At 35.7% G+C, this 25,366-nt stretch overlaps 1 protein-coding gene across 5 annotated transcripts in view; it reads right to left on the bottom strand.

Moving 5' to 3' along the window:
* Positions 1 to 25,366, bottom strand: part of GPHN (gephyrin) — a 606,903-nt gene that overhangs the window by 338,524 nt on the left and 243,013 nt on the right. For all 5 annotated transcript variants that reach the window (XM_089907851.1, XM_089907850.1, XM_089907848.1 and 2 more), the window contains exon 4: positions 3,056 to 3,148. In XM_089907851.1, the coding sequence (XP_089763977.1) occupies positions 3,056 to 3,148 (93 nt within the window). The remainder of the gene's footprint in view (positions 1 to 3,055; positions 3,149 to 25,366) is intronic.

Below are 25,366 nucleotides of genomic sequence, written 5' to 3'. Positions count from 1 at the left end.
GGCTCAGCGGCCATGGCTCACGGGCCCAGCCGCTCCATGACATGTGGGATCCTCCCGGACCGGGGCACGGACCCGTGTCCCCTGCATCGGCAGGCGGACTCTCAACCACTGCTCCACCAGGGAAGCCCTCCCCCTTCCTTTTTTTAAACAACCCACACAACTCACAAACATTGTCTATTGTGTTTATAGATCAAACTTATTACTGACAATTACTGACTATAAAATATTAGCACCTTAAGGGAGAAGTTTTATATTATTTTACCTTTATCACTAATATTTGTGTTTTCTGTCAATAACTTCTGACTCTGTTTAAAAATATTTGCAACCTTAAGTTGTATATAGGTACATATGCTCTACAAATAGGTTTCTCTTTTTAGGCACAATTATCTAAGACAATTAACTATATTATTACAGGTCCAAAATTATATTTCTGGATTCCTAGCTGACATCCCAGTGTTAAGTTTTAGATATTATAAAAATTGCAACTATTTAAAGATAAGAAGAAATTAAGAGAATTATTTTTGGGTGGTCTTACATTGCTTTTATGTTTATTTTTCAAAGGCTTAACAGCCCTATGGACTTTTGCTGTAGATAATCATACCTTATGTGTGTGTGTGTGTGTGTGTGTGTGTGATATAATTTGAAATAAAGTAAATCTATTAAAGATCAAGATATTCACAATCAGGTAACTTACTTGTTTTCAAAAATAGATATTAGAGAAGACATAATTATATGTATTTACCCTAATACAATTTTAGCCAGGTAGTTGCTATAGGCATATACAAATATAAGAGCACTTCTAAGGTTTTCTGGTAACTGAAAAACTGCATTGAAGAATAAAGAAAGGACTTCTCAATTTTCTGATATAATGAAATACACAAAGTCATGGAAAGACATAGACTCTTGTTAACAGTAGCAAAAAAAAGGTTGGGCGATAAACAGATACTAGAATGGTAGAATTTCAAGACCTCTGAATTATATGGAGATGGAAAAGATAAAATATGAAGCTTACTATGTTAAAATTTTAAAAAATTTAACAAGATTGTGACGATTTCATGGATATACTTTAAATCTAGTATACGACTATTTTTGCCCATTTGATAGTTATATATAAAAAATACTACAAATTTGTCCACTTTGGTAGTTATGTAATAACTAATAAAAAAAATTAACCCTTATAAGTTAACCCTTACATAGTGCTTACTAAAATGCCAGGAATAGTTCTCATTGAAACCTCACAGCCACCCTGGTAGATAAGCACTTTCATTTCCCTCATTTTATAGGAAATTAAGGCACAGAATGATTTAATAATTAGTCTACACTCACCGTGTTGCAAGTAGCAGAGCCAGAATTTAAAAGTTTGGATTTGCAACCTAGTGTTTTGGTATTAACTTGAAACTCCACGGAATACAAAATATTTAATTTTGTGATGCAAATTATTTTCCCACAATTAAAAATAATTTTGTTAACTGGTTATGAATGAATTCTATGGTAACATTTTTTTACTTTTCTGATATAAAAGTAATATTATGAAAATATCAAACCAGTACACAAACAACAAGGATATATAAAACCAGGGTCATTTACTTCAAACACTTAACCCAACACTCAAACTCCAAAAATCAATGTCTTCACATATGTGGGAGATTTTCTTACAAACAAAACAAAACATAAACACACCTTTACAGGAGATGGCTCCCCTCCAATTGTACTTTTTAAGTTAGTCTCACAGTTTAAAAGAAATATAAAAATTGGCCAAAGGACCATTTCCCCTTAGGACCCAGAAGCTATATAAGAATTACTTCTTTTTTAAGTAGTTGAAGCTAACAATCTCCCAGAATTCTATTCTAATTGCTTAACAAAATGACTTTATTTATAAGCTTAATTATAATAATATTCCAAAAATTTCTGTGCCATGATTTTTACATAGAAGAATAGAAAACATTTTAAAACTTGTTAAAACAATGTGCATTTTCACATACTAGAGCCAATGGTTCCCAAAGTTTGGAAGCACGGTCTATGGGCCAGCAACATGTGTATTACCTGGGGCCTTACTAGAAACACAAATTCTTGGGACCCACTGCAGATTGACTGAATCAGAAACACTGTGGGTGAGACACAGCAATCTGTTTTACCTCTAATTGTGGTACAAGCTAAAGTTTGAAAACTGCTATATTAGAGTAAGGACAATAATTATTTAATAGGTACTGAGCAGAAGTATCTTGCTATGAATAAGATAGGAGACACAATGGTGCACTGATTTGGAAATAAAAAACCAGTTAACAGTAGGTTGAAATTCAGCCAAGAAACACTTTTCTGGGAGGTAAAGGAAACAATGTCACAAGTATTAATATAAGTCTGCATATGACTCTGAAGTGACACATGAAGCTTATGGCTTCTTTAAAAAGAAAGAAGGACTTTCCCCCTGTATCACTGAGCACTGTCTATTCTTCATTCTTTCCCTAATTTTTTTTCCTGTGCAAGGTTGAAGGTGATTCTTGTGGCATGAAGCCTAGAGATTAATTCTGCCTTTTGGCTTATTAAATTCTGCATTTAAATTCACATTTAAAATTATGGAATATATAACTTTCTCATCAAATACTATAAAATTGGTATAAATATGCTATTGCAGTCATCCTACTTGAGACCAATGAAAAGGGTATCTCAAGACAAATCAGAAACATTTTGAATTATATTAACAAAGCACATCAGACCAGATGCCATGCTGAGTCAGAGTTCTGCTATTACCTACTTTGGCAATATGCCTGAAATTCAGCCGATACCACAGACCACTGAGCAAATGCAGGATTACCTTCTGGACCAGCTCAATCTTCCTCATTTTAGATAATTTCTAGTTTAAGTCCAAAGAAAAGAAGTCAAGAAAGTTTTTTTTAATATAATGATTCTCCCACAGCAAAATGTTCACATTCTTAGAACCACAGGTCTCTTGTTCTGTCTAGCAAAATTACATAAATCATATAAAAAGAATAAAAAGGATTAAAAATAACATGAATAGTCTACTCATTGAATATCAGAAAAGCATATACTATCTCACCTCTGGAGTGACATCTCGTGGCGCAAACCCTGTTCCTCCAGTTGTTAATATCAAATTAAGTTCCTTTTCATCACACCAATCTATCAGGGTTTCCTGAAAGAAAACAATAATATTTTCACATGCAGAAGGACTTGCCTGACTACTCAAAACATTCACATACTGAAATACTTCGTATACAGTGAAGAAACAGATTCTTTTCAACACTCATTAAGAAAAATGTGAAGCACAATTCATGGAACAGTTTCCACTGTTAATCAAAAGACACTGCAGTTTTGGGTATGTATTTTATTCATTATAGAAAATGAAGATGCAACCATCATATTCTTGAAAGTAAATGTAACACAGGAAATAGCATAAATAGTTTATAATTAATGTTCATTATGTATTTAAATGGCATGTCTGACATCTTGTCAGCCACTCAAAATATATTCAGGTTAAAAAAATTGAGCACTATTTCTAATTATATGATCTCATTATTTAATAAGTATAGCAATCCTGTCAGGTAAATATTCACACTTCAGTTTTATATTTAAGGAAACAGACTCATTGGTTTTTTTCATTAATAGACTCAGAGAGATCAAGAAATATACTTGCTCATGGGCTCACAAACTAGAAGGGGAAAAAGCTAGAATTTAAGCTTAGAGCTGTTGGACCCTCAACAGATGTTCCTCTATATTTTGTCTATGATTGAGTCAATATTTTTTTTTCCTAAGTTTCAAGTGGTTTAGGAAAGTTTTACGTTTTTCAGGATTTTATTTTACATAGTTGCCTTAAAGGAAAGGTGTAGGAATAAATGATTGGTTAAAGTTTCTCTTTTTCCACACCAATATTACGACACTTAGTTGAGATTAGAATTACATATCATAAAATTTTGGAGTTGGTAGAGACCTTAGTAGATTTGTCTATTCATTTTACAGATAAGACAACTGAAGTACAATGTGGTTAAATAATTTACTCAAAGTTACCCAGCTAGTTTGTAAAGAAGTGGGACAAGGATCTCTGCTTACTCTACTGCTAGTTCTATTCATCCATCCTACATTTTGGCTATTTATTAAAAAGAACTATTAAGTGCTCATTTAAATTATAATTAAATATTTGCTTTGGTATTTTATTGTTTCATTACCTTTATACAATTCAGGTCCAAAACTTAATAATACAATTATATCATTTATGTACTGACAATGAGATGTGAAATACCAGTAGCAGGCTGATATCTATATGTAAAATACAATGTCCTCAGTTCTCTAATTCATCAGTGAGACAAAATGCATGATAATTATTCAGAAGGACAATTCAGGATTTTTAAATGATTTTTTTCCCTTTCCTTACTCATTTTTATTTCATCCTGGTATCACAGGAATGGAGAGCGCAAAACTCCAAATGAAGGAGATTTTTTCCCCTGCTGTGATTAACTAATGGCAACAAACTATTTTTAAAAAGACATAAAATATAGACTACTAGAGACTAACTGAAGAACTCCCACCACTGATATAGTTACAATTTTGTTCTGAGGAAAGCTCACACACACAAAAAATCAATGGTTAATCTACAAAAAATAAATGCTGGAGAGGGTGTGGAGAAAAGGGAACCCTCTTGCACTGTTGATGCGAATGTAAGTTGATACAGCCACTGTGGAGAAGAGTATGGAGGTTCCTTAAAAAACTAAAAACAGAACTACCATATGACCCAGCAATCCCACTCCTGGGCATATACCCTGAGAAAACCATAATTCAAAAAGAGTCATGTACCACAATGTTCACTGCAACACTATTTACAACAGCCAGGACACAGAAGCAACCTAAGTGTCCATCGACAGATGAATGGATAAAGAAGATGTGGCACATATATACAATGGAATATTACTCAGCCATAAAAAGGAACAAAATTGAATTACTTGTAATGAGGTGGATGGACCTACAGTCTGTCATACACAGTGAAGTAAGTCAGAAAGAGAAAAACGTACACCATATGCTAACACATATATATGGAATCTTAAAAAAAAAATGATTCTGAAGAACCTAGGGGCAGGACAGGAATAAAGACACAGACATAGAGAATGGACTTGAGGACATGGGGAGGGGGAAGGGTAAGCTCGGACGAAGTGAGAGAGTGGCATGGACATATATACACTACCAAATGTAAAACAGATAGCTAGTGAGAAGCAGCCGCATAGCACAGGGAGATCAGCTCCGTGCTTTGTGACCACCTAGAGGGGTAGGATAGGGAGAGTGGGAGGGAGACACAAGAGGGAGGGGATATGGGGATATATGTATACGTATAGCTGATTCACTTTGTTATACAGCAGCAACAAACACAACAATGTAAAGCAATTATACTCCAATAAAGATGTTAAAAAAACAAAAACAAACAAACAAAATCAATGGTTATTATAATAAAGGTGATTATGTGGTGGTTTCACAAATCAAACTTAAAATTTCCATTGTTTTGCTCTTCTATTTATTTAGAAATTAGAAAAGCAAAAATACTCATCATTCTAAGTAGTTATTATTTCTGGTCTATAACAAAATATATAGTTGACTCCATAACTCAGCAATGAGATGAACTGATCTTGTCTTCCCACTAATAGACCTTAGAAACTTTAGATTTCTTTGTAATATTCCATATTACTGAAGTGTTTGTGCCACAGCATTCTAGTCTTTGACCACACCTCCATTTGTATCAGATCTTGATAAAAAGTGATGTGAAATCCAACTTGTATCAACAAAACCGCTCAAGCACTAAAAAAAAAAAAAACTATATCAAATACTAATTTTCAGTATTGTCAATACCAAGAGGGCAATTCAAACTTTTCAAATTTCAAGATGCCAACAAAAATAGTCAAAATAGTCCCTTTAGAGTGAAGAATGCTATTGTTTGGCAACAGGCAATAATTCTTATAACATATTTCATCCATTGACTAAATAAACATTTACTGAGGACCTATACCATGTCTTAGGTGTTAAGAGTTAAAAAATAAGTGAAAGACTGACCCTGGTTTTAAAGAGGTCATAGTCCAGTAATGGTTCTCAACTTTGGTTATACACTGGAATTATCTGTGGAGCTTGTAAAAATGCTGATGCTTGGGTCTCATTTCTGGGGTACAGCTTGGAAATTGCGATTCTAAAAAGCTTCCCAGGTAATTTTAAAATGCTGCCAACCAGTTGAGAACTACTAGCTTAAAGAGACAATAAGTTCAGTTATCTGAAGGTGAACTTCACAGCTAACCCAACTGGGTGGGCCCACAACGATATCATAGCTTAAGGTTAGTTGCACCACAGGAATATTACTTAAATTTTTCTATTCCCAGGATGGATAACTGATAACACATACTCTATAGATTTTCTTTCATTTAAATAAAATTTGATATCTTGAGCTCAGTTAAGGATATGTTCTAGTATTTGAAAAGTAATATTTTGTGGTCCAAAGTAGCTGTGTGATGTACCACAGTTTTTCAACTGAGCAAAAATCTTAGTTAGGATTTTGCACTTTTAAGAGAAAATAGCAATCTTATCATTCACTCAGCTGGTCTCCAAAACATAAGGATTCTTTCTCAGCCGTTAATATAAAATACGAGTATTCCAGACACCTAGTGGTCATATACTTATTTAACACATCAGTTCGTTTATTTAACAATAAAGTGCCTTTTATTCAGGCACTTCATTAGATAACAGGGATCCAAAGACAAATAAGGCCCTGGCCTCAAGGATTTAGTCAAGTATAGGTGCTGTGTGTCTAGTCAAGAACGTTGCTACTAAAAGTATGATCTGAAGACCAGTAACATTTGTTTTACCAGGGAGCTTGTTAGAAATATAGAATCTCAGGTCCCATCCAAGACTTACTGATTCAGGATCTGCAATTTTAGAAAGACTTCTCAAGGTGCTATATATGCACGTTAAACTGGACTAAGCCATGCTTTCTAACCATGTACCACTCAGGATATTGTGAGTCTTACTTTTCTATCACGTTAGATCACCTGAAAGCAATTTATCTCATCATATATGTTTCTGCACCTATAAGATACCTTTCATTTTGAGATATACCTGGCTGCTACCAGGTAGTATGTCATTGAGGATTTCTACATAAACCATCATTATGAAAAATTCCTCTGCATCTGTTGCAAAACTGAGACTGAAGACATTGTCTATTTTAATGGTTATTTTCCCTTACATAAAAGGTATTTCTTTAAAACTTTACTGCCTTGAGCTTACAGGTTATCACAGTAGGATCAAGCTGTAACAAAGAATTTCTGCCTCTCCATATCTAACAGAAATCAACAACAACAAAAAAGAGTAAAAACTAGAGGAAAAAACTTCCACCAGCAATGATCAAACGGGGAAAAATATACAGCTTTATGTCATAAATCTCAAAAGTTGGGTGGTCAACGACAGAAATAAATGGTCTTTGAGAAGCATACTGCAGCAGGGTTGAGGCTCATAATGCTGTTCTGGCTCCCAAAGAAGTCATAATGGTGAATTATCCGAATCATAAAAATTCTCACTAATACCTTCAAATCTAGAGAGATGTAAACTGAAAGAAACTATCTTTTCATCTTGAAAGCAGCTGCTGTGAGAAACAAATGAAACAAGGGGTTGAATCTCTGTGATCAAGTTGAAGGTTCCAGGAACAAATGCACACTGAATTGGGGAACTAATCTGAAACCCAATGATATCCCCACATAAACGGTGAGTTAAACCCTTATCTAGGTAGAAAAACTCTAGTACTGGACATTTAATAAAATCTCACAGAGAAAAACAGGGCATTCCATAAAAGACGATATGTTGTCTCTATTCCCTCGCTTCCTCTATTTTCCTTTGTGCAAGTCTGTCAAGATCTGATATACTCTGGGCTGACTTCATCTTTCTTCCTACATCTCTGCAATGGTTTATAAAATAAGTTCAGATTGAAGACTGGATATGTACAAGCAGGTTTTCTTTTTTTTTTTTTTTGATAACCATACAATAAACAGAAATTTGAAGGCAAGGAGAGGGTAGTTAGAAGGAAATGTAACAGTGCTAGCTTCCTTATCTTTCAACAAACCCTAAGGTTTAAAAAGTTAAAACTATGACTGTAACCTATTAATGATTTTCCTGATTTTTTTTAACTTTAGAGAGATCTCTGTTTAGTAAATAATATCTCTTGTAATATGCTCTTTTCATTCATTTTCTTTTCCCTCTGTTTAAATGAAATAAAATGCTATTCTGTATTAACTTTAGAGAATTATCCTAATTTCATATAGCTCTATCTTTTACTCAATTAAACATTCATTCATCCATTCTTCTACCTATAATACTGCACAGAAACATGTTAGAATGTTTTACAATTAATCTTAATAATATTTCTGGGTAATCAGATTTGAAGTGCATTTTATTTTTTACTCTTTTTATTTTCGTTTTTTTGTATTTTTGGAATTCTTTATAATTCCCATGTATTATTAAAAACTAAAGGGATTTAAAAAATTTAATTTTCTGTCCTGTTTCAGGAACTAACATAGTGTTGTAAGTCAATTATACTTCAAAAATAAACAAACTTAAAGAAAGGGAGATCAGATTTGTGGTTATCAGAGGCAAGGGGTGGTGGGAGGGGGAATTGGATAAAGGTGGTCAAAACGTACAAACTTCTAGTTATAAGATAAATAAGTACTAGGGATATAATGTACAACGTGATAACTATAACTAACACTGCCATACATTATATATGAAAGATGTTAAGAGAGTAGGTCATAAGAGTTTTTATCACAAGGAAAAATTTGTTTCTATTTCTTTCTATTCACTAAACTTATTGTGGTAATCATTTCATGATGTATGTAAGTCAAGTCATTATACTGTACACCTTAAACTTATATAGTGTGGCATGTCAATTGTACCTCAATAAAACTGGAAGAAAAAAATGGATTCTTCTGGTATTAGTTCTTCATTCTGGTAGCTAGTACTTTAATGTCTCATTTCCCCCTCATTATGAGCCAGCTGAGAAACAAATTTTATACTTAACAACAACTCATGTATTATTGTGGAAGATTAAATATGGCCACATATTCTTTATAAGTCCTCCTATCAAGAGGTGGAATGTATTTCTACAACCTTTGCATCTGGACTGGACTTATGACTTTGGCCAACAGAATGGGGCAGAAGTCATGGTGTGTGAGTTCTGAAGCCTATGTCTCAAAAGGCCTCACAGTTTCTGCCTTCACTCTTTTGGTATACTTCTATTAACATGATAGGAAGCCCAGGCTAAATCATGGAATGGTGAGAGATGATGTGGAGAGAAAGGCCTAGCAAAACAGATAGCAGCAAGGCCCTAGACATCTGACTGAGGCCATGTTAGACTCTCTAGCCATAGCTGAGCTAACGAATTATTTCAGCCACATGAGTGATTCCAGGTAAGACCAGATGATACACCTACCTGAAACCAGCAAATCTACAGATTTGTGAGAAATACTAAGTCATTGTTGTTTTAAGTCACTAAGTTTTGTGGTGGGTTTTGTTTTGTTTTGTTTTGTTCTTTTGCGGTACGCGGGCCTCTCACTGCTATGGCCTCTCCCGTTGCGGAGCACAGGCTCCGGACGCACAGGCTCAGCGGCCATGGCTCATGGGCCCAGCCGCTCCGCGGCATGTGGGATCTTCCCGGACCGGGGCACGAACCTGTGTCCCCTGCATCGGCAGGCGGACTCTCAACCACTGCGCCACCAGGGAAGCCCTTGTGGTGGTTTTTAATGCAACAAATACAGTACAGATAACTATTTTCATAATTAGCATTTTTGCATCCTTCTCTTTCTCTATTTCCAGTTTATATCTTATTAGTCATAAGTTTATACAAACTTTATAATAAATTTCCAAATAGCTTTGAAAGTGAACTTGATGTGAGTTACATTTAAAAAAACTGGCATAAAGTCTCACGAAAGTGATTGTATCATTTAATTATTCAGTTTAAGAAACATACCAATGCCTAGTATGTGCAGGAAAATGTAGGAATGGGGGGAAAAAAAAAAACCATGACAAATGTCCTTGATATCAAAGAGCTCAGAGGTATGAACAAATTAATATAGTATGGTACATCAATATATCATGGTTAGTGCTATGAAAGAGGGATGCCCATGTTAAGAAAAGTTTTTTACAGATATTACATATTTATGAATATATAACAGTTTCTCTACCATAACTAGGATGAAAACTATCACTACAGAGGTTTTTAGCAATACTTTTCTCTTGCCCAAGAGTGAAAAACCCAATAAAGAGAAAAATGGGACAATAAGAGATATGAGGAAGTAAGTTTAGACAAGCCATATTTCTCTACGTCCGCCCGAAGTCGCATACTCATCTAGATCTAAATCTAAAATAATACATTTTCTTTTTTTCTCTACATTTATTGACAGAAACATGAATCATTGAATTAAGCAGACCTCACCAAAATAAAATCATTTGAGAAATGTTACATTTTTCTTTGGTCTACTAAAGAGCTGTGAAATAACCACCTGAAAAATTCCTATGTGTACATAATGAAACAGGGTCTTAGGGTCATCTCAGTAAAGTCTCCTCTAACGCCTCCAGGCAATTTGTTCCCGGAGTGTGTTCCTCTGGAAAGCACTTTTTACAGTTTAAAGAAATTTACATGTTTACATGTCTCATCTCTGAGAGTAACCTCCAAAAGGTTGATCATGAATCTCTATCAGTAAACAATTTCTGAATGTTATTTTCATAAACCACTGGAAAAGCATGTAGTATATCACACTTAAATAGAAATTTTAAAAAGATGAGCTAAAGATGACATAATATTTTAAATAGCTTTTCATTTTATTTTACTAAATAATGCGCAAAAAGTTCTCAACAATGTTTTTGTGAGAGCAATGTGATTAATACGCGTTATTTTAGAAAATCTTGGTTTGATATTTTGTGATATGGTAATTAAAAAGTAAAAAATAGTTTTAAAAGATAACTAGACTGAAATGGAAGAAGTACTTTACCTATATTTACTACATCATTACACAACATTTATTTTTCAATCTCATCCACCAAACACGCAAGTGCCTTTTTGAAATGGGGTTAATAAATTTCCATCTTTTATAATATTAATTAGTTGTTTCTACAAAATAATTGGAAGATGTTACTTTGAAAATATTAACAAATAGGTTCAAAATCCACTAAAATTCTTCAAATGGAAAATTTTTAAATCGGTTAGAATTTTGTTTCCTAGAGTTTTTAAAACTCTGCAGTTACTAGTTTTTATAAATAACACAGTATCATTTCCACTAACAAAATAACTTAATGTGAACAATTTTAAATATCCAAGTATCTTAAGCATGTTTTAATATTTTAGGAAAATTTTCTTAAGTTCTTCTTTCACGTCATTTTTTCCAAGTTGTCTCCTGAATTGTTTTAACTTCTCATTTATTAAGCAGATCCTCCCATTCCTTGTCCATTAGTATCACCTTATCTGTATTCATGTATTATCTGGGCTTAAAATCTCTTTCTCTGGTCCTTTTTGGCTTTGTCAATCTACTCCAAGCCACTTTAAAATTAATATTCTAAAATATATTTCCTTAAAACTTTTTAAAAATAACATTTCTTCATTGGAGAAAACAGCAACACATTTTCTAAATACTTGTTAACATAGCTGAAGCTTTCACTAAGCTCTTAAAAAAGTAAATGCAAACAACAGGTATCATCTATTAGACTAAAGAGCATAGCAAGTGATTAAAATGAGAAGTATAAGGGTTTCTGAGATATTTCGGGGGCTGTAGAGATAAAAAGGAAGCAGGTGGCTTTATCCAAGGAGTATTCATCCATAATTCTTCATACATTTATATTTTCCATTTCCATGTATATGAACATTATATGCATTCAAAACATCTATTTTTAAAAACATATATATGTGTTGGACTTCCCTGGTGGCACAGTGGTTAAGAATCCACCTGCCAATGCAGGCATGGGACATGGGTTCAACACCTGGTCTAGGAGGATCCCACATGCCACAGAGCAACTAAGCCCGTGCACCACAACTACTGAGCCCGCGTGCCACAACTACTGAAGTCCACGTACCTAGCACCTAGAGCACATACTCAGCAACAAAGAGTAGCCATGGCAATGAGAAGCCTGCACGCTGTGTTGAAGAGTAGCCCCCGATCGCTGCAACTAGAGAAAGCCTGCGTGCAGCAACAAAGACCCAACGGAGACAAAATTAAATAAATTAATTAATTTTAAAAAATATATATGTATGCATGTTTATAATCCTTAGGACATCTCTTATGTAGAGAATATCCCAAAACTAAGATTTGTTGCATTTCAAATCATCATTCGTTATTCTCTTACACCCACAAAAAATGTCAACCCAGGTGCTATTTCAGGCTAATTGTACCTTCTCCCTTGTAAGAAAGTGAGGCTGTTCTTTTATTCAAGTTGTCTGATTCTTAACCCCTGGACCAATTTCAGTTTACTTCTATACATTTAGACACCAAACACTATATAGTTTTCCAATACTGTAGGTACTACTTATATCTTTATTTTAAAGAATGTGAGTGATTAGAGTTCTAACCATTGTTGATCTTCATTAACATAATGTAAGACCTTGCACTGATTGTGTCAAATGGTTGTGGACAGCAGATAAATATTACTTATGATAATCCCTTTCTTGTGCTACTAAATGTCTTTTATCAATATGATTTTCTCAACCTTAACTAGGTAACAGTATATTAATCCTCTCACTGCTGAAAGAAATAGAAATGAGTAGATACAACTATATCACATGCCTAATTATTCAAGTATAAATAATTTGTGCTTGGGCATCTCCAGTGTATTGTTCTGAAAGAAGGTAACCCGGGTCCACATTCTTCAATTATCACAATAGTGTGGGAACACTGTTACGATGAGGAATTAGTAACTTGAAATGTTTCACAGAATACCAAGGACTTGCTCCTAAAGATGGAATATCACAGATGGAAGTTAAGCACTTGGCAGAATACTTCAGACATAGCAAGGGCTGAATAAATGATTACTTTTGTTACTTTTCAACATTATTTCTGTCAGAGTTACACTGTCTAAGTATGGAATTTCTCCACAAGTTAATTACCTTAGAAGATATCAGTAGAGCTCAGGGTTCATGGTAATCTTCTTAGCATGAATTATGATAGGTCAAAATCGAAATGACATTTTTTAAAAGATAAACTGCAAAAGAGAATAATCAAATGATTTAAAGACCTAAATGGATTTAAGAGATATGTCTTTTGACCTTTTTATCCTATTTTCCCTAAGGCCTTCACTAAGCTTAAGAGCCATATCTTGTGCATATCTGTACTCTTCAGTGATCTTATATAATAGGTTACGTGAATAAATTGTGATGATGCTACCGACATAAAGCTTTTCCTAAGATTGACTAGAACTCTGAAAGGACATTGAAATAAATAATAGGAAATCAAACATATTATCTCAAGATGACTCCAACAGGAAAACTTAGGAATCTACCTAATATATGAAATGCAATTTCAGGCTTTCTCCAATCAGTCAAGTATTTGCTACCTAGGAAAACAGAATGGTTAAAATATGGAAAACAAACTAATAAAAAAGCATCCCTCCAAAATTTCCCTTAGGATTCTAAGATTAGTTTCCTCTCTCTAACACAATAAACAAAAATAAACTCAAAATGGATAAAAGACCTAGATGTAAGACTGGACACTATAAAACTCTTGGAGGAAAAGATAGGAAGAACACTCTTTGACATAAATCACAGCAAGATTTTTTTGACCCACCTCCTACAGTAATGAAAATAAAAACAAAAATAAACAAATGACACCTAATGAAACTTAAAAGCTTTTTTTTTAAACATCTATATTGGAGCATAATTGATTTATAATGGTGTGTAAGTTTCTGCTTTATAACAAAGTGAGTCAGCTATACACATACATATATCCCCATATCTCCTCCCTCTTGCGTCTCCCTTCAATTTTCCCTATCCCACCCCTCTAAGTGGTCACAGAACACCGAGCTGATCTCCCTGTGCTATGCGTCTGCTTCCCACGAGTTATCTATTTTATATTTGGTAGTGTATATATATGTCCATGCCACTCTCTCACTTCATCACAACTTACCCTTCCCCAACCCCGTGTCCACAAGTCCATTCTCTACGTCTGCGTATTTATTCCTGTCCTGTCCCAGGTTCTTCAGAACCAGGTATATATATATATATATTTTTTCAGATTCCATATATATCTGTTAGCATATGGTATATGTTTTTCTCTTTCTGACTGACTTCACTCTGTATAACCTCTAAGTCCATCCAGCTCACTACAAATAACTCAATTTCGTTTCTTTTTATGGCTTAGTAATATTCCATTGCATATATGTGCCACATCTTCTTTATCCATTCATCTGTCGAAGGAGACTTAGCTTGCTTCCGTGTCCTGGCTATTGTAAACAGAGCTGCAATGAACATTGTGGTACATGACTCTTTTTGATTTATGATTTTCTCAGGGTATATGCCCAGTAGTGGGATTGCTGGGTCGTGTGGTAGTTCTACTTTTAGTTTTTAAAGGAACCTCCACAATGTTCTCCACAGTGGCTGTATCAATTTACATTCCCACCAATAGTGCAAGAGGGTTCCCTTTTCTCCACATCCTCTCAAGAATTTACTGATTGTACATTTTTGATGGTGGCCATTCTGACCTGTATGAGGTGATACCTCACTGTAGTTTTGATTTGCATTTCTCTAATGATTAGAGATGTTGAGCATACTTTCATGTTTGTTGGCAATCTGTATAACTTCTCTGGATAAATGCCTATTTAGCCTTCTGCCCATTTTTGGATTGGATTTTTTGTTTTTTTGATACTGTGCTGCATGAGCTGCTTGTAAATCTTGGAGATTACTGCTTTGTCAGTTGTTTCATTTACAAATATTTTCTCCCATTCTGAGGGTTGTCTTTTCATCTTATTTATGGTTTCCTTTGCTGTGCAAAAGCTTTTAAGTTTCATTAGGTCCCATTTATTTTCATTTTTATTTCCATTTCTCTAGAAGGTGGGTCAAAAAGGATCTTGCTGTGATTTATGTCATAGACTGTTCTGCCTATGTTTTCCTCTAAGAGTTTGATAGTGTCTGGCCTTACATTTAGGTCTTTAATCCATTTTGAATTTATTTTTGTGTATGGTGTTAGGGAGTGTTCTAATTTCATTCTTTTACATGTAGCTGCCCAGTTTTCCCAGAACCACTTATTGAAGAGGCTGTCTTTTCTCCACTGTATATTCTTGCCTCCTTTATCAAAAATAAGGTGACCATATGTGCATGGGTTTATCTCTGGTCTTTCTATCCTGATCCATTGATCTATATTTCTGTTTTGTGCCAGTACCATACTGTCTTGATCACTGTAGCTTTGTAGTAGAGTCTGAAGTCAGGGAGCCTGACTTATTATTACTTCGAATCAGGGAGCCTGATTCTTCTAGCTTCATTTTTCTTTCTTAAGATTGCATTGGCTATTTGCAGTCTTTTGTGTTTCCACACAAATTGTGAAATATTTTGTTCTAGTCTGTGAAAAATGCCATTGGTAGATTGATAGGAATTGCACTGAATCTGTAGATTGCTTTGGATAGTATAGTCATTTTCACAGTGTTGATTCTTCCAATCCAAGAAAACGGTATACCTCTCCATCTGTTTGTATCATCTTTAATTTCTTTAATCAGTGTCTTACAGTTTTCTGCATACAGGTCTTTTGTCTCCTGAGGTAGGTTTATTCCTAGGTATTTTATTCTTTTTGTTACAATGATAAATGGGAGTGTACCCTTAATTTCTCTTTCAGATTTTTCATCACTAGTGTACAGGAATGCAAGAGATTTCTGTGCATTAATTTTGTATCCTGCTACTTTACCAAATTCATTGATTAGCTCTAGTAGTTTTCTGGTAGCATCTTTAGGATTCTCTATGTATAGTATCATGTCATCTGCAAACAGTGACAGCTTTACTTCTACTTTTCGGATTTGGATTCCTTTTATTTCTTTTTCTTCTCTGATTGCTGTGGCTAAAACTTCCAAAACAATGTTGAATAACAGTGGTGAGAGTGGACAACCTTCTCTTGTTTCTGATCTTAGAGGAAACAGTTTCAATTTTTCACCATTGAGAACAATGTTGGCTGTGGGTTTGCCACATGTGGCCTTTATTATGTTGAGGTAAGTTCCCTCTATGCCTAATTGCTGGAGGGTTTTTATCATAAATCGGTGTTAAATTCTGTCGAAAGCTTTTCCTGCATCTATTGAGATGATTATATGTTTTTTCTCCTTCAATTTTTTAATATAGTGTATCACATTGATTGATTTGTGTATATTGAAGAATCCTTGCATTCCTGGGATAAACCGCACTTGATCATGGTGCATGATCATTTTAATGTGCTGTTGGATTGTTTATTAGTATTTTGTTGAGGATTTTTGCATCTGTGTTCTTCAGTGATATTGGCCTGTAGTTTTCTTTTTTTTGTGAAATCTTTGCCTGGTTTTGGTATCAGGGTGATGGTGGCCTCGTAGAATGAGTCTGGGACTGTTCCTCCCTCTGTTATATTTTTGAAAAGTTTGAGAAGGATAGGTGTTAGCTCCTCTCTAAATGTTTGATAGAATCCGCCTGTGAAGCCATCTGGTCCTTGGTTTCTGTTTGTTGGAAGATTTTTAATCACAGTTTCAATTTCAGTGCTTGTGATTGGTCTGTTTATAGTTTCTATTTCTTCCTGATTCAGTCTTGGCAGGTTATGCATTTCAAAGAATTTGTCCATTTCTTCCATGTTGTCCATTTAATTGGCATATAGTTGTTATAGTAATCTCTCATGATCCTTTGTATTTCTGCAGTGTCAGTTGTTACTTCTCCTTTTTCATTTCTAATTGTGTTGATTTGAGTCTTCTCCCTTTTTTTCTTGATGAGTCTGGCTAATGGTTTATCATTTTGTTTATCTTCTCAAGGAACCAGCTTTTAGTTTTCTTGATCTTTGCTATTGTTTCCTTCATTTCTGTTTCATTTATTTCTGATCTGATCTTTATGACCTCTTTCCTTCTGCTAACTTTGGGGTTTTTTGGTTCTTCTTTCTCTAATTGTTTTAGGTGTAAGGTTAGATTGTTTATTTAAGATGTTTCTTGGTTCCTGAGGTAGGATTGTATTGCCACAAACTTCCCTCTTAGAATTGCTTTGCTGCATCCCATAGGTTTTGGGTTGTGGTGTTTTCATTGTCATTTGTTTCTAGGTATTTTTTGATTTCCTGTTTGATTTCTTCAGTGATCTCTTGGTTATTTAGTAGTATACTGTTTAGTCTCCATGGTTTGTACTTTTTATAGGTTTTTTCCTGTAATTGATATCTAGACTCAAAGTGCTGTGGTCGGAAAAGATACTTGATATGATTTCAATTTTCTTAAATTTACCTAGGCTTGATTTTTGTCCCAAGGTATTACCTATCTTGGAGAATGTTCCATGAGCACTTGAGAAGAAAGTGTATTGTTTTTGGATGGAATGTCCTATAAATATCAATTAAGTCCCTCTTGTTTAATGTATCATTTAATGCTTGTGTTTCCTTATTTATTTTCATTTTGGATGATCTGTCCATTGGTGAAAGTGGGGTATTAAAGTCTCCTACTATGATTGTGTTACTGTCGATTTCCCTTTTTATGGCTGTTAACATCTGCCTTATGTATTGAGGTGCTCCTATGTTGGGTGCATAAATATTTACAATTGTTATATCTTCTTCTTGGATTGATCCCTTGATCGTTATGTAGTGTCCTTCTTTGTCTCATGTAATCATCTTTATTTTAAACTCTATTTTGTCTGATATGAGAATTGCTACCCCAGCTTTCTTTTGATTTCCATTTTCATGGAATATCTTTTTCCATCCCCTCACTTTCAGTCTGTATATGTCCCTCGGTCTGAAATGGGTCTCTTGTAGACAGCGTATGTACGGGTGTTGTTTTTGTATCCATTCAGCCAGTCTACGTCTTTTGGTTGGAGCATTTAATCCGTTTACATTTAAGGTAGTTATTGATATGTATGTTCCTATTACCATTTTCTTAACTGTTTTGGGTTTGTTATTGCAAGTTTTTTCCTTCTTTTGTGTTTCCTGCCTAGAGAAGTTCCTTTACCATTTGTATTAAAGCTGGTTTGGTGGTGCTGAATTCTCTTAGCTTTTCCTTGTCTGTAAAGGTTTTAATTTCTCCGTCAAATCTGAATGAGATCTTTGCTGGGTAGAGTCATCTTCGTTGTAGGTTTCTCCCTTTCATCACTTTAAATATGTCCTGCCACTCCCTTCTGGCTTGCAGAGTTTCTGCAGAATCAACTGTTACCCTTATGGGGATTCCCTTGTATGTTATTTGTTGTTTTTCCCTTGCTGCTTTTAATATTTTTCCTTTGTATTTGATTTTCCATAGTTTGATTAATATGTGTCTTGGTGCTTTTCTCCTTGCATTTATCCTGTATGGGACTCTCTGTGCTTCCTGGACTTGATTATTTCCTTTCCCATATAAGGGAAGTTTTCAACTATAATCTCTTCAAATATTTTCTCAGACGCTTTCTTTTTCTCCTCTTCTTCTGGGACCCCTATAATTCCAATGTTGGTACATTTAATGTTGTGCCAGAGGTCTCTGAGACTATCCCCACTTCTTTTCATTCTTTTTCTTTATTCTGTTCTGTGGTAGTTATTTCCATTATTTTATCTTCCAGGTCACTTATCTGTTCTTCTGTCTCAGTTATTCTGCTACTGATTCCTTCTAGAGAATTTTTAATTTCATTTATTGTGTTAGTCATCATGGTTTGTTTGCTCTTTAGTTCTTCTAGGTCCTTGGTAAATGTTTCTTGTATTTTCTCCATTCTGTTTCCAAGAGTTTGGATCATCTTTTCTATTATTACTCTGAATTCTATTTCAGGTAGACTGCCTATTTCCTCTTCATTTGTTTGGTCTGGTGGGTTTTTACCTTGCTCCTTCATCTGTTGTGTGTTTCTCTGTCTTCTCATTTTGCTTAACTTACTGTGTCTGGGGTCTCCTTTTCTCAGGCTCCTGGTTTGTAGTTCCCATTGTTTTTGGTGTCTGCCCCCCATAGCTAAGGTTGGTTCAGTGTGTTGTGGAGACCTCCTGGTGGAGGGGACTGGTGCCTGTGTTCTGGTGGATGAGGCTGGATCTTGTCTTTCTTGTGGGCAGGGCTGCGTCCAGGTGTGTGTTTTGGGGTGCCTGTGACCTTAATATGAGTTTAGGCAGTCTCTCTGCTAATGGGTGGGGTTGTGTTCCTGTCTTGTTAGTTATTTGGCATAGAGTGTCCAGCACTGTAGCTTGCTAGTCGTTAAGTGGAGCTGGGTCTTTGCATTGAGATGGAGATCTCTGGGAGAACTTTTGCCATTTGATATTATGTGGAGCCGGGAGGTCTCTGGTGGACCAATGTCCTGAACTCAGATCTCCTACCTCAGAGGCACAGGCCTGACAACCGCCCAGAGCGCCAAGACCCTGTCAGTTATACGGCTCAGAAGAAAAGGGAGAAAAATGGAAAGAAAAAAGAAATGAAAATAAAATAAAGTTATTAATATTAAAAAATTACTAAAAATAAAATAATTAAAGTTATTAAAAAATGAAACAAAAAGAATGAAAGAAAGAAGAGAGGAACCAAACCAAAAAATAAATCCACCAATGATAACAAGCACTGAAAACTATAGCAAAAAAACGAACCAAAAAAATGGACAGACAGACCTTAGGACAAATGGTAAAAGCAAAGCTATACAGATAAAATCACACAAAGAAGCATACATATATATACACACTCACAAAAAGAGAAGGAAAAACATATATTTTTTTTAAAAAAAAGGAAGAGAGCAACCATAGGAGTAAACAAATCTACTGATGATAAGAAACTCTAAGTACTAAACTAAGATAAACATGAAACCAGAAACACATTAGACGCAAAAAGCAAACCCCAAGACTACAGCTGCTCCCAAAGTCCACCACGTCAATTTTGGAATGATTCCTCATCTATTCAGGTATTCCAGAGATGCCAGGTACATCAATTTGATTTAATCCACCGCATGGAGATTTAATCCACTGCTCCTGAGGCTGCTGAGAGAAATTTCCCTTTCTCTTATTTGTTCGCACAGGCCCTGGGGTTCAGTTTTGGATTTAGCCCCGCCTCTGCATGTAGGTCGCCTGAGGGCGTCTGTTCTTCGCTCAGAGAGGATGGGGTTAAAGGAGCAGCTGATTAGGGGGCTCTGGCTCACTCAGGTCAGGGAGAGGGAGGGGTATGGAATGAGGGGTGAGCCTGCGGTGGCAGAGGGCGGCATGACGTTGCACCAGCCTGAGGCACGCCGTGCATTCTCCCAGGGAAGTTGTCCCTGGATCCCAGGACCCTGGCAGTGGCGGGCTGCACAGGCTTCCAGGAAGGGACATGTGGATAGTGACCTGTGCTTGCACACAGGCTTCCTGGTGGCGGCAGCAGCAGCCTTAGCATTTGATGCCGGTCTCTGGTGTCCGAGCTGATAGCCGGGGCTTGCGCCTGTCTCTGGAGCTCATTTAGGTGGTGCTCTGAATACCCTCTCCTTGCGCTCCCCGAAACAATGGTCTCTTGCCTCTTAGGCAGTTGCAGACTTTTTCCCGGACTCCCTCGCATCTAGCTGTGGTGCACTAGCCCCATTCAGGCTGTGTTCACACAGCCAACCCCAGTCCTCTCCCTGGGATCTGACCTCTGAAGCCTGAGCCTCAGCTCCCAGCCCCCACCCACCCCAGCAGGTGAGCAGACAAGCCTCTCAGGCTGGTGAGTGCTTGTTGGCACCGATCCTCTGTGCGGGAATCTCTCTGCTTTCCCCTCTGCACCACTGTTGCTGTGCTCTCCTCCGTGGCTCTAAAGCTTCCCCCCTGCCCATCAGCCGTGTTCACCAGTGAAGGGCTTTCCTAGTGTGTGGAAACTTTTCCTCCTTCACAGCTCCCTCCCAGAGGTGCACGTCCCATCCCTATTCTTTTGTCTCTGTTTTTTCTTTTTTCATTTGCCCTATCCAGGTATGTGGGGAGTTTCTTGCCTTTGCGGAAGTCTGAGGTCTTCTGCCAGCGTTCAGTAGGTGTTCTGTAGTTGTTCCACATGTAGATGTATTTCTCATGTATTTGTGGGGAGGAAGGTGATCTCCACGTCTTACTCCTCCACCATTTTGAAGGTCTCCCCCACTTAAAAGCTTTTGCATAGCAAAGGAAACCATAAACAAGGTAAAAAGACGGCCCTCAGAATGGGAGACAATATTTGCAAACGAAGCAACTGACAAGGGAATAATCTCTCAAATATACAAACAGCTCATTGACCTCAATATCAGAAAAACAATCAAAAAATGGGCGGGAGACCCAAATAGACATTTCTCTAAGGAAGACACACAGATGGCCAAGAGGCACATAAAAAGATACTCAACATCACTAATTATTAGAGAAATGCAAATCAAAACTACAGTGAGGTATCACCTCACACAGGTTAGAACAGGCATCACCAGAAAATCTACAAACAACAAATGCTGGAGAGGGTGTGGAGAAAAGGGAACCCTCTTGCACTGTTGGTGGGAATGTAAACTGATACAGCCATTATGGAGAACAGTATGGAGGTTCCTTAAAAAGCTAAAAATAGGACTACCATATGACCCAGCAATCCCACTACTGGGCATATACCTGAGAAAACCATAATTAAAAAAGACACATGAAGCCCAATGTTCACTGCAGCACTATTTACAATAGCAAGGACATGGAAGCAACTTAAATGGCCATCGACAGATGAATGGATAAAGAAGATGTGGTACATATACACAATGGAATATTACTCAGCTATTAAAAGGAACGAAATTGGGTCATTTGTAGAGACGTGGATGGACCTAGAGACTGTCATACAGACTGAAGTAAGTCAAAGAGAAAAACAAATATTGTATATTAACACATATATATTGAATCTAGAAAAATGGTACAGATGAACTTATTTGCAAAACAGAAATAGACACACAGACATAGAGAACAAACGTATGGACACCAAAAGGGGGAAGCAGGGGGGAGGGGGTGTGAGATGAACTGGGAGATTGGGATTGACATGTATACACTGCTATGTATGGAACAGAGTAACTACTGAGAGCCTGCTGTATAGTGCAAGGAACTCTACTCAATGCTCTTTGGTGACCTAGATGGGAGGGAAATCCAGAAGGGAGGGGATATGTGTATACATATGGCTGATTCACTTCTCTATACAGCAGAAACTAGCACAACATGATGAAGCAACTATACCTCAACAGAGTAAAAAACAAAACAAGACAAAACAGACATATGACCAATAGTTTGAGAGCAATTCAACGTTAGGTATTCAATATATTTCAATCAGAACCAACAGGGCTTTGGAAACAGGAGAGAGAACCATTTATCACATCAGTATACTAGGTCCCCAAAGTTGTTAAAAACAACTGAGAAACAACATTCACACATAGAACACACTGCTACAGTATTTACACTTTGCTCAATTTGTGTGTGTGTGTTACTTGTACCATCATTCCTTTTCTACTATAGATACATTCAGATTTCTAAGTCTAGGGTGGTATATTGTGGCCCATTGCTAAAGAACTCTGCAAGGTAAGGACAAATCTGCTCATCCCATGAGATAATTGCAAAAATATTTATCCCATTTTATATAAAGAGATATCACACTAAATTTATGAGATATTTATATGACTAGCCTGATAACAATCAAAGTTCAGTAAGATTCCAGATTACAGAATCAATGTAGCCAATAGAAATATAGAAAAATGCTGCTTCCAAGGTTGAACATTTGGAATAACAATATATGTGTGGATTTGTTTACATACTAAAGATATAACAAGATCTAAGAGAAAAGGGGATGATGGCATCTTCTTCTTCGACCTTTAGCCTTAAGATTCTTGAATCTCAATGGAAAACAGTCAATATAAACTCTTGCTTCAGGGAAGCTAATTTTTTTAATGATTAATTAAAATCTTTATAGAACAAAAAAGATTGTTCTATTGTTTGTTTATAGAACAAACATATTTGTTTTATTTTTCTAATTTTTTTTTTCCTGAAGAGTATACTTTCCATACTTCAATGAGGTAATGGAAAATAATATTAGAATGAACAGCTGGGATGCTAAGAAGGCAAACATAAATGTTTATTAGAATATGGTTTTATTTTTGTTATCACTACTGGTACTCTTTCCATTCATTATCCCCTATTCATATGCTTTACCAATGTATTTTGTTCTTCTATAGTAAGAGATTTGTTTAATTAGTACTGGTAGATGGTAGTAATAAAACTCTGGTCTCTATAGATTCCCAGCTCTTTACCCATTTTTACCATGGTTTCAGAGGGCTCTTTTCTTGTCTTACATTCTTTCTCTCTCTGTATCTAATTCTTTATATCAACTTTCTCTCTCAAGAACTCCTAAATCTTTTATCCAACTCAGGCTATATCATTAGAGTAATAAGGCACTATGTTCTTACCATGGTCCATGATTTACATTTCTTGTAAAATCACATCCAAAAGTATATACCTATGAGGATCTTCTGGAGAGACAAGGGTCAAGGTATCCATAACCTCCAAAAAATTAAATATAACAGCTCTAGCAGGTCACACAATATTCACACACATTCAGGCAGTAATGATATATCACTTAGTAAACAGTGTAAAGGTGAATATGCATCCAGATTACATAATTTAGTATTTCTTGGCTGTCTTATTTCCTAATCCCAGTTCATCCTGATCTGCTTCAAATACACTAAGACCAGGAATGGTAAAACTAATTATACACACTTAAGGTCTATATTAGGGTCTATTATATTTAAGGTCTATTATTACTTACCAATCCTTTTACATTTTCTCACTATTTAGCCCATCCCATGGATTAGGCTTACTTAAGAAACTTTATTTGTGTGAGCTCATAATCTTTTTTTTTAAAGAGCTTTATTGAGATACAGTTCACATATCATAAAGCTGTATATTTAAAGTATACAGTTCATTGGTTGTTAATAAATTCACAAGGTTGTGCAACCATTACCATAATATAATTTTAGAATTTACCAACATTCCAAAAAGAAACCTGGCAAACATTAGCAGTCACTACTTCTCAGACTGGGAGGGCCCAAGCAACCACAAATTTACCTTCTGTCTCTACGGATTTGCCTATTCTAGACATTTACACAATTGGAGTCATACAACATGTGGTCTTTTGTGACTGGCTTCTTTTACTTACCATAGTGTTTTTAAGACTCACACATGTTGTAGCAAATTACCAACACATAACTCTACTTTTCTTTTCAAAAAGTTTTTTATTGTGATGAAATATTTATATAATAAACCCTGCCATCTTAACCATTTTTAAGTGCACAATTCAGTGACACAGTGGCATTAATTTCATTTACAATGCAGTGCAACTATCATGACTATCTCTTTTCAAAACTTTTTCATCACCCCAAACAAATCAAAATTATTGATTCAGTGTTTGCTTGGCTGCTATAAACCTCTATTTTCTGAAACAGAGCTCTGAAAAAGTTGATGCTAACAGTTGTTGCTTGTTTCTCTTGTTTCTTTGTTATTTTAAAGATTTTTTTTTGATGTGGACCATTAAAGTCTTTATTGAATATGTTACAATATTGCTTCTGTTTTATGTTTTGTTTTTTTGGCAGTGAGGCACATGGGATCTTCGCTCCCCGACCAGGCATCGAACCTGCACTCCCTGCATTGGAAGGCGAAGTCTTAACCACTGGACCGCCAGAGAATGCCCTGTTTTTGTTTTTTCAGAGGAATAATTCTATTCTTTTAATTGAAGTATAGATGATTTATAATATTCTGTTAGTTTCAGGTATATAGCAAAGTGACTCAGTTATATACACTTTTTTCAGCTTATTTTCCATTATACTTTATTACAAGATATTGAATACAGTTCCCTGTGCAGTAAATCTTTGTTGCTTACCTATTTTATGTTTAGTAGTTTGTATCTATTAATACCATACTCCTAATTTATCCCTCTTCCCCCTCCCTTTCCCCTTTGGTAACCATAAGTTTGTTTTCTATGTCTGTGAATATGTTCCTGTTTTCTATATTTATTCATTTGTATTATTTTTAAAATTCCACATGTAAGTGAAATCATGTAATATTTGTTTATCTCTGTCTTACTTGTCCGAGTATGATATTCTCTAGGTCCATCTATTTTGCTGCAAATGGCAATATTTCATTCATTTTTATAGCTAATTAATATTCCACTGTGTATATATATATACCACATCACCTTAAAACAATTGTCTGTTGATGGACACCTGGGTGGTTTCCATGTCTTGGCTATTGTAAATAGTGCTGCTATAAACATTGGAGTGCAAACA

The sequence above is a fragment of the Delphinapterus leucas genome, chromosome 2 (genome assembly GCF_059928025.1).
Source record: "Delphinapterus leucas isolate spDelLeu-1000000601 "Yukka" chromosome 2, BTC_Dleu_Yukka2, whole genome shotgun sequence".
Taxonomy (NCBI): domain Eukaryota; kingdom Metazoa; phylum Chordata; class Mammalia; order Artiodactyla; family Monodontidae; genus Delphinapterus; species Delphinapterus leucas.
Note: the sequence above shows the minus strand (reverse complement) of the source record. Positions and strands in the feature narration are given on the sequence as shown.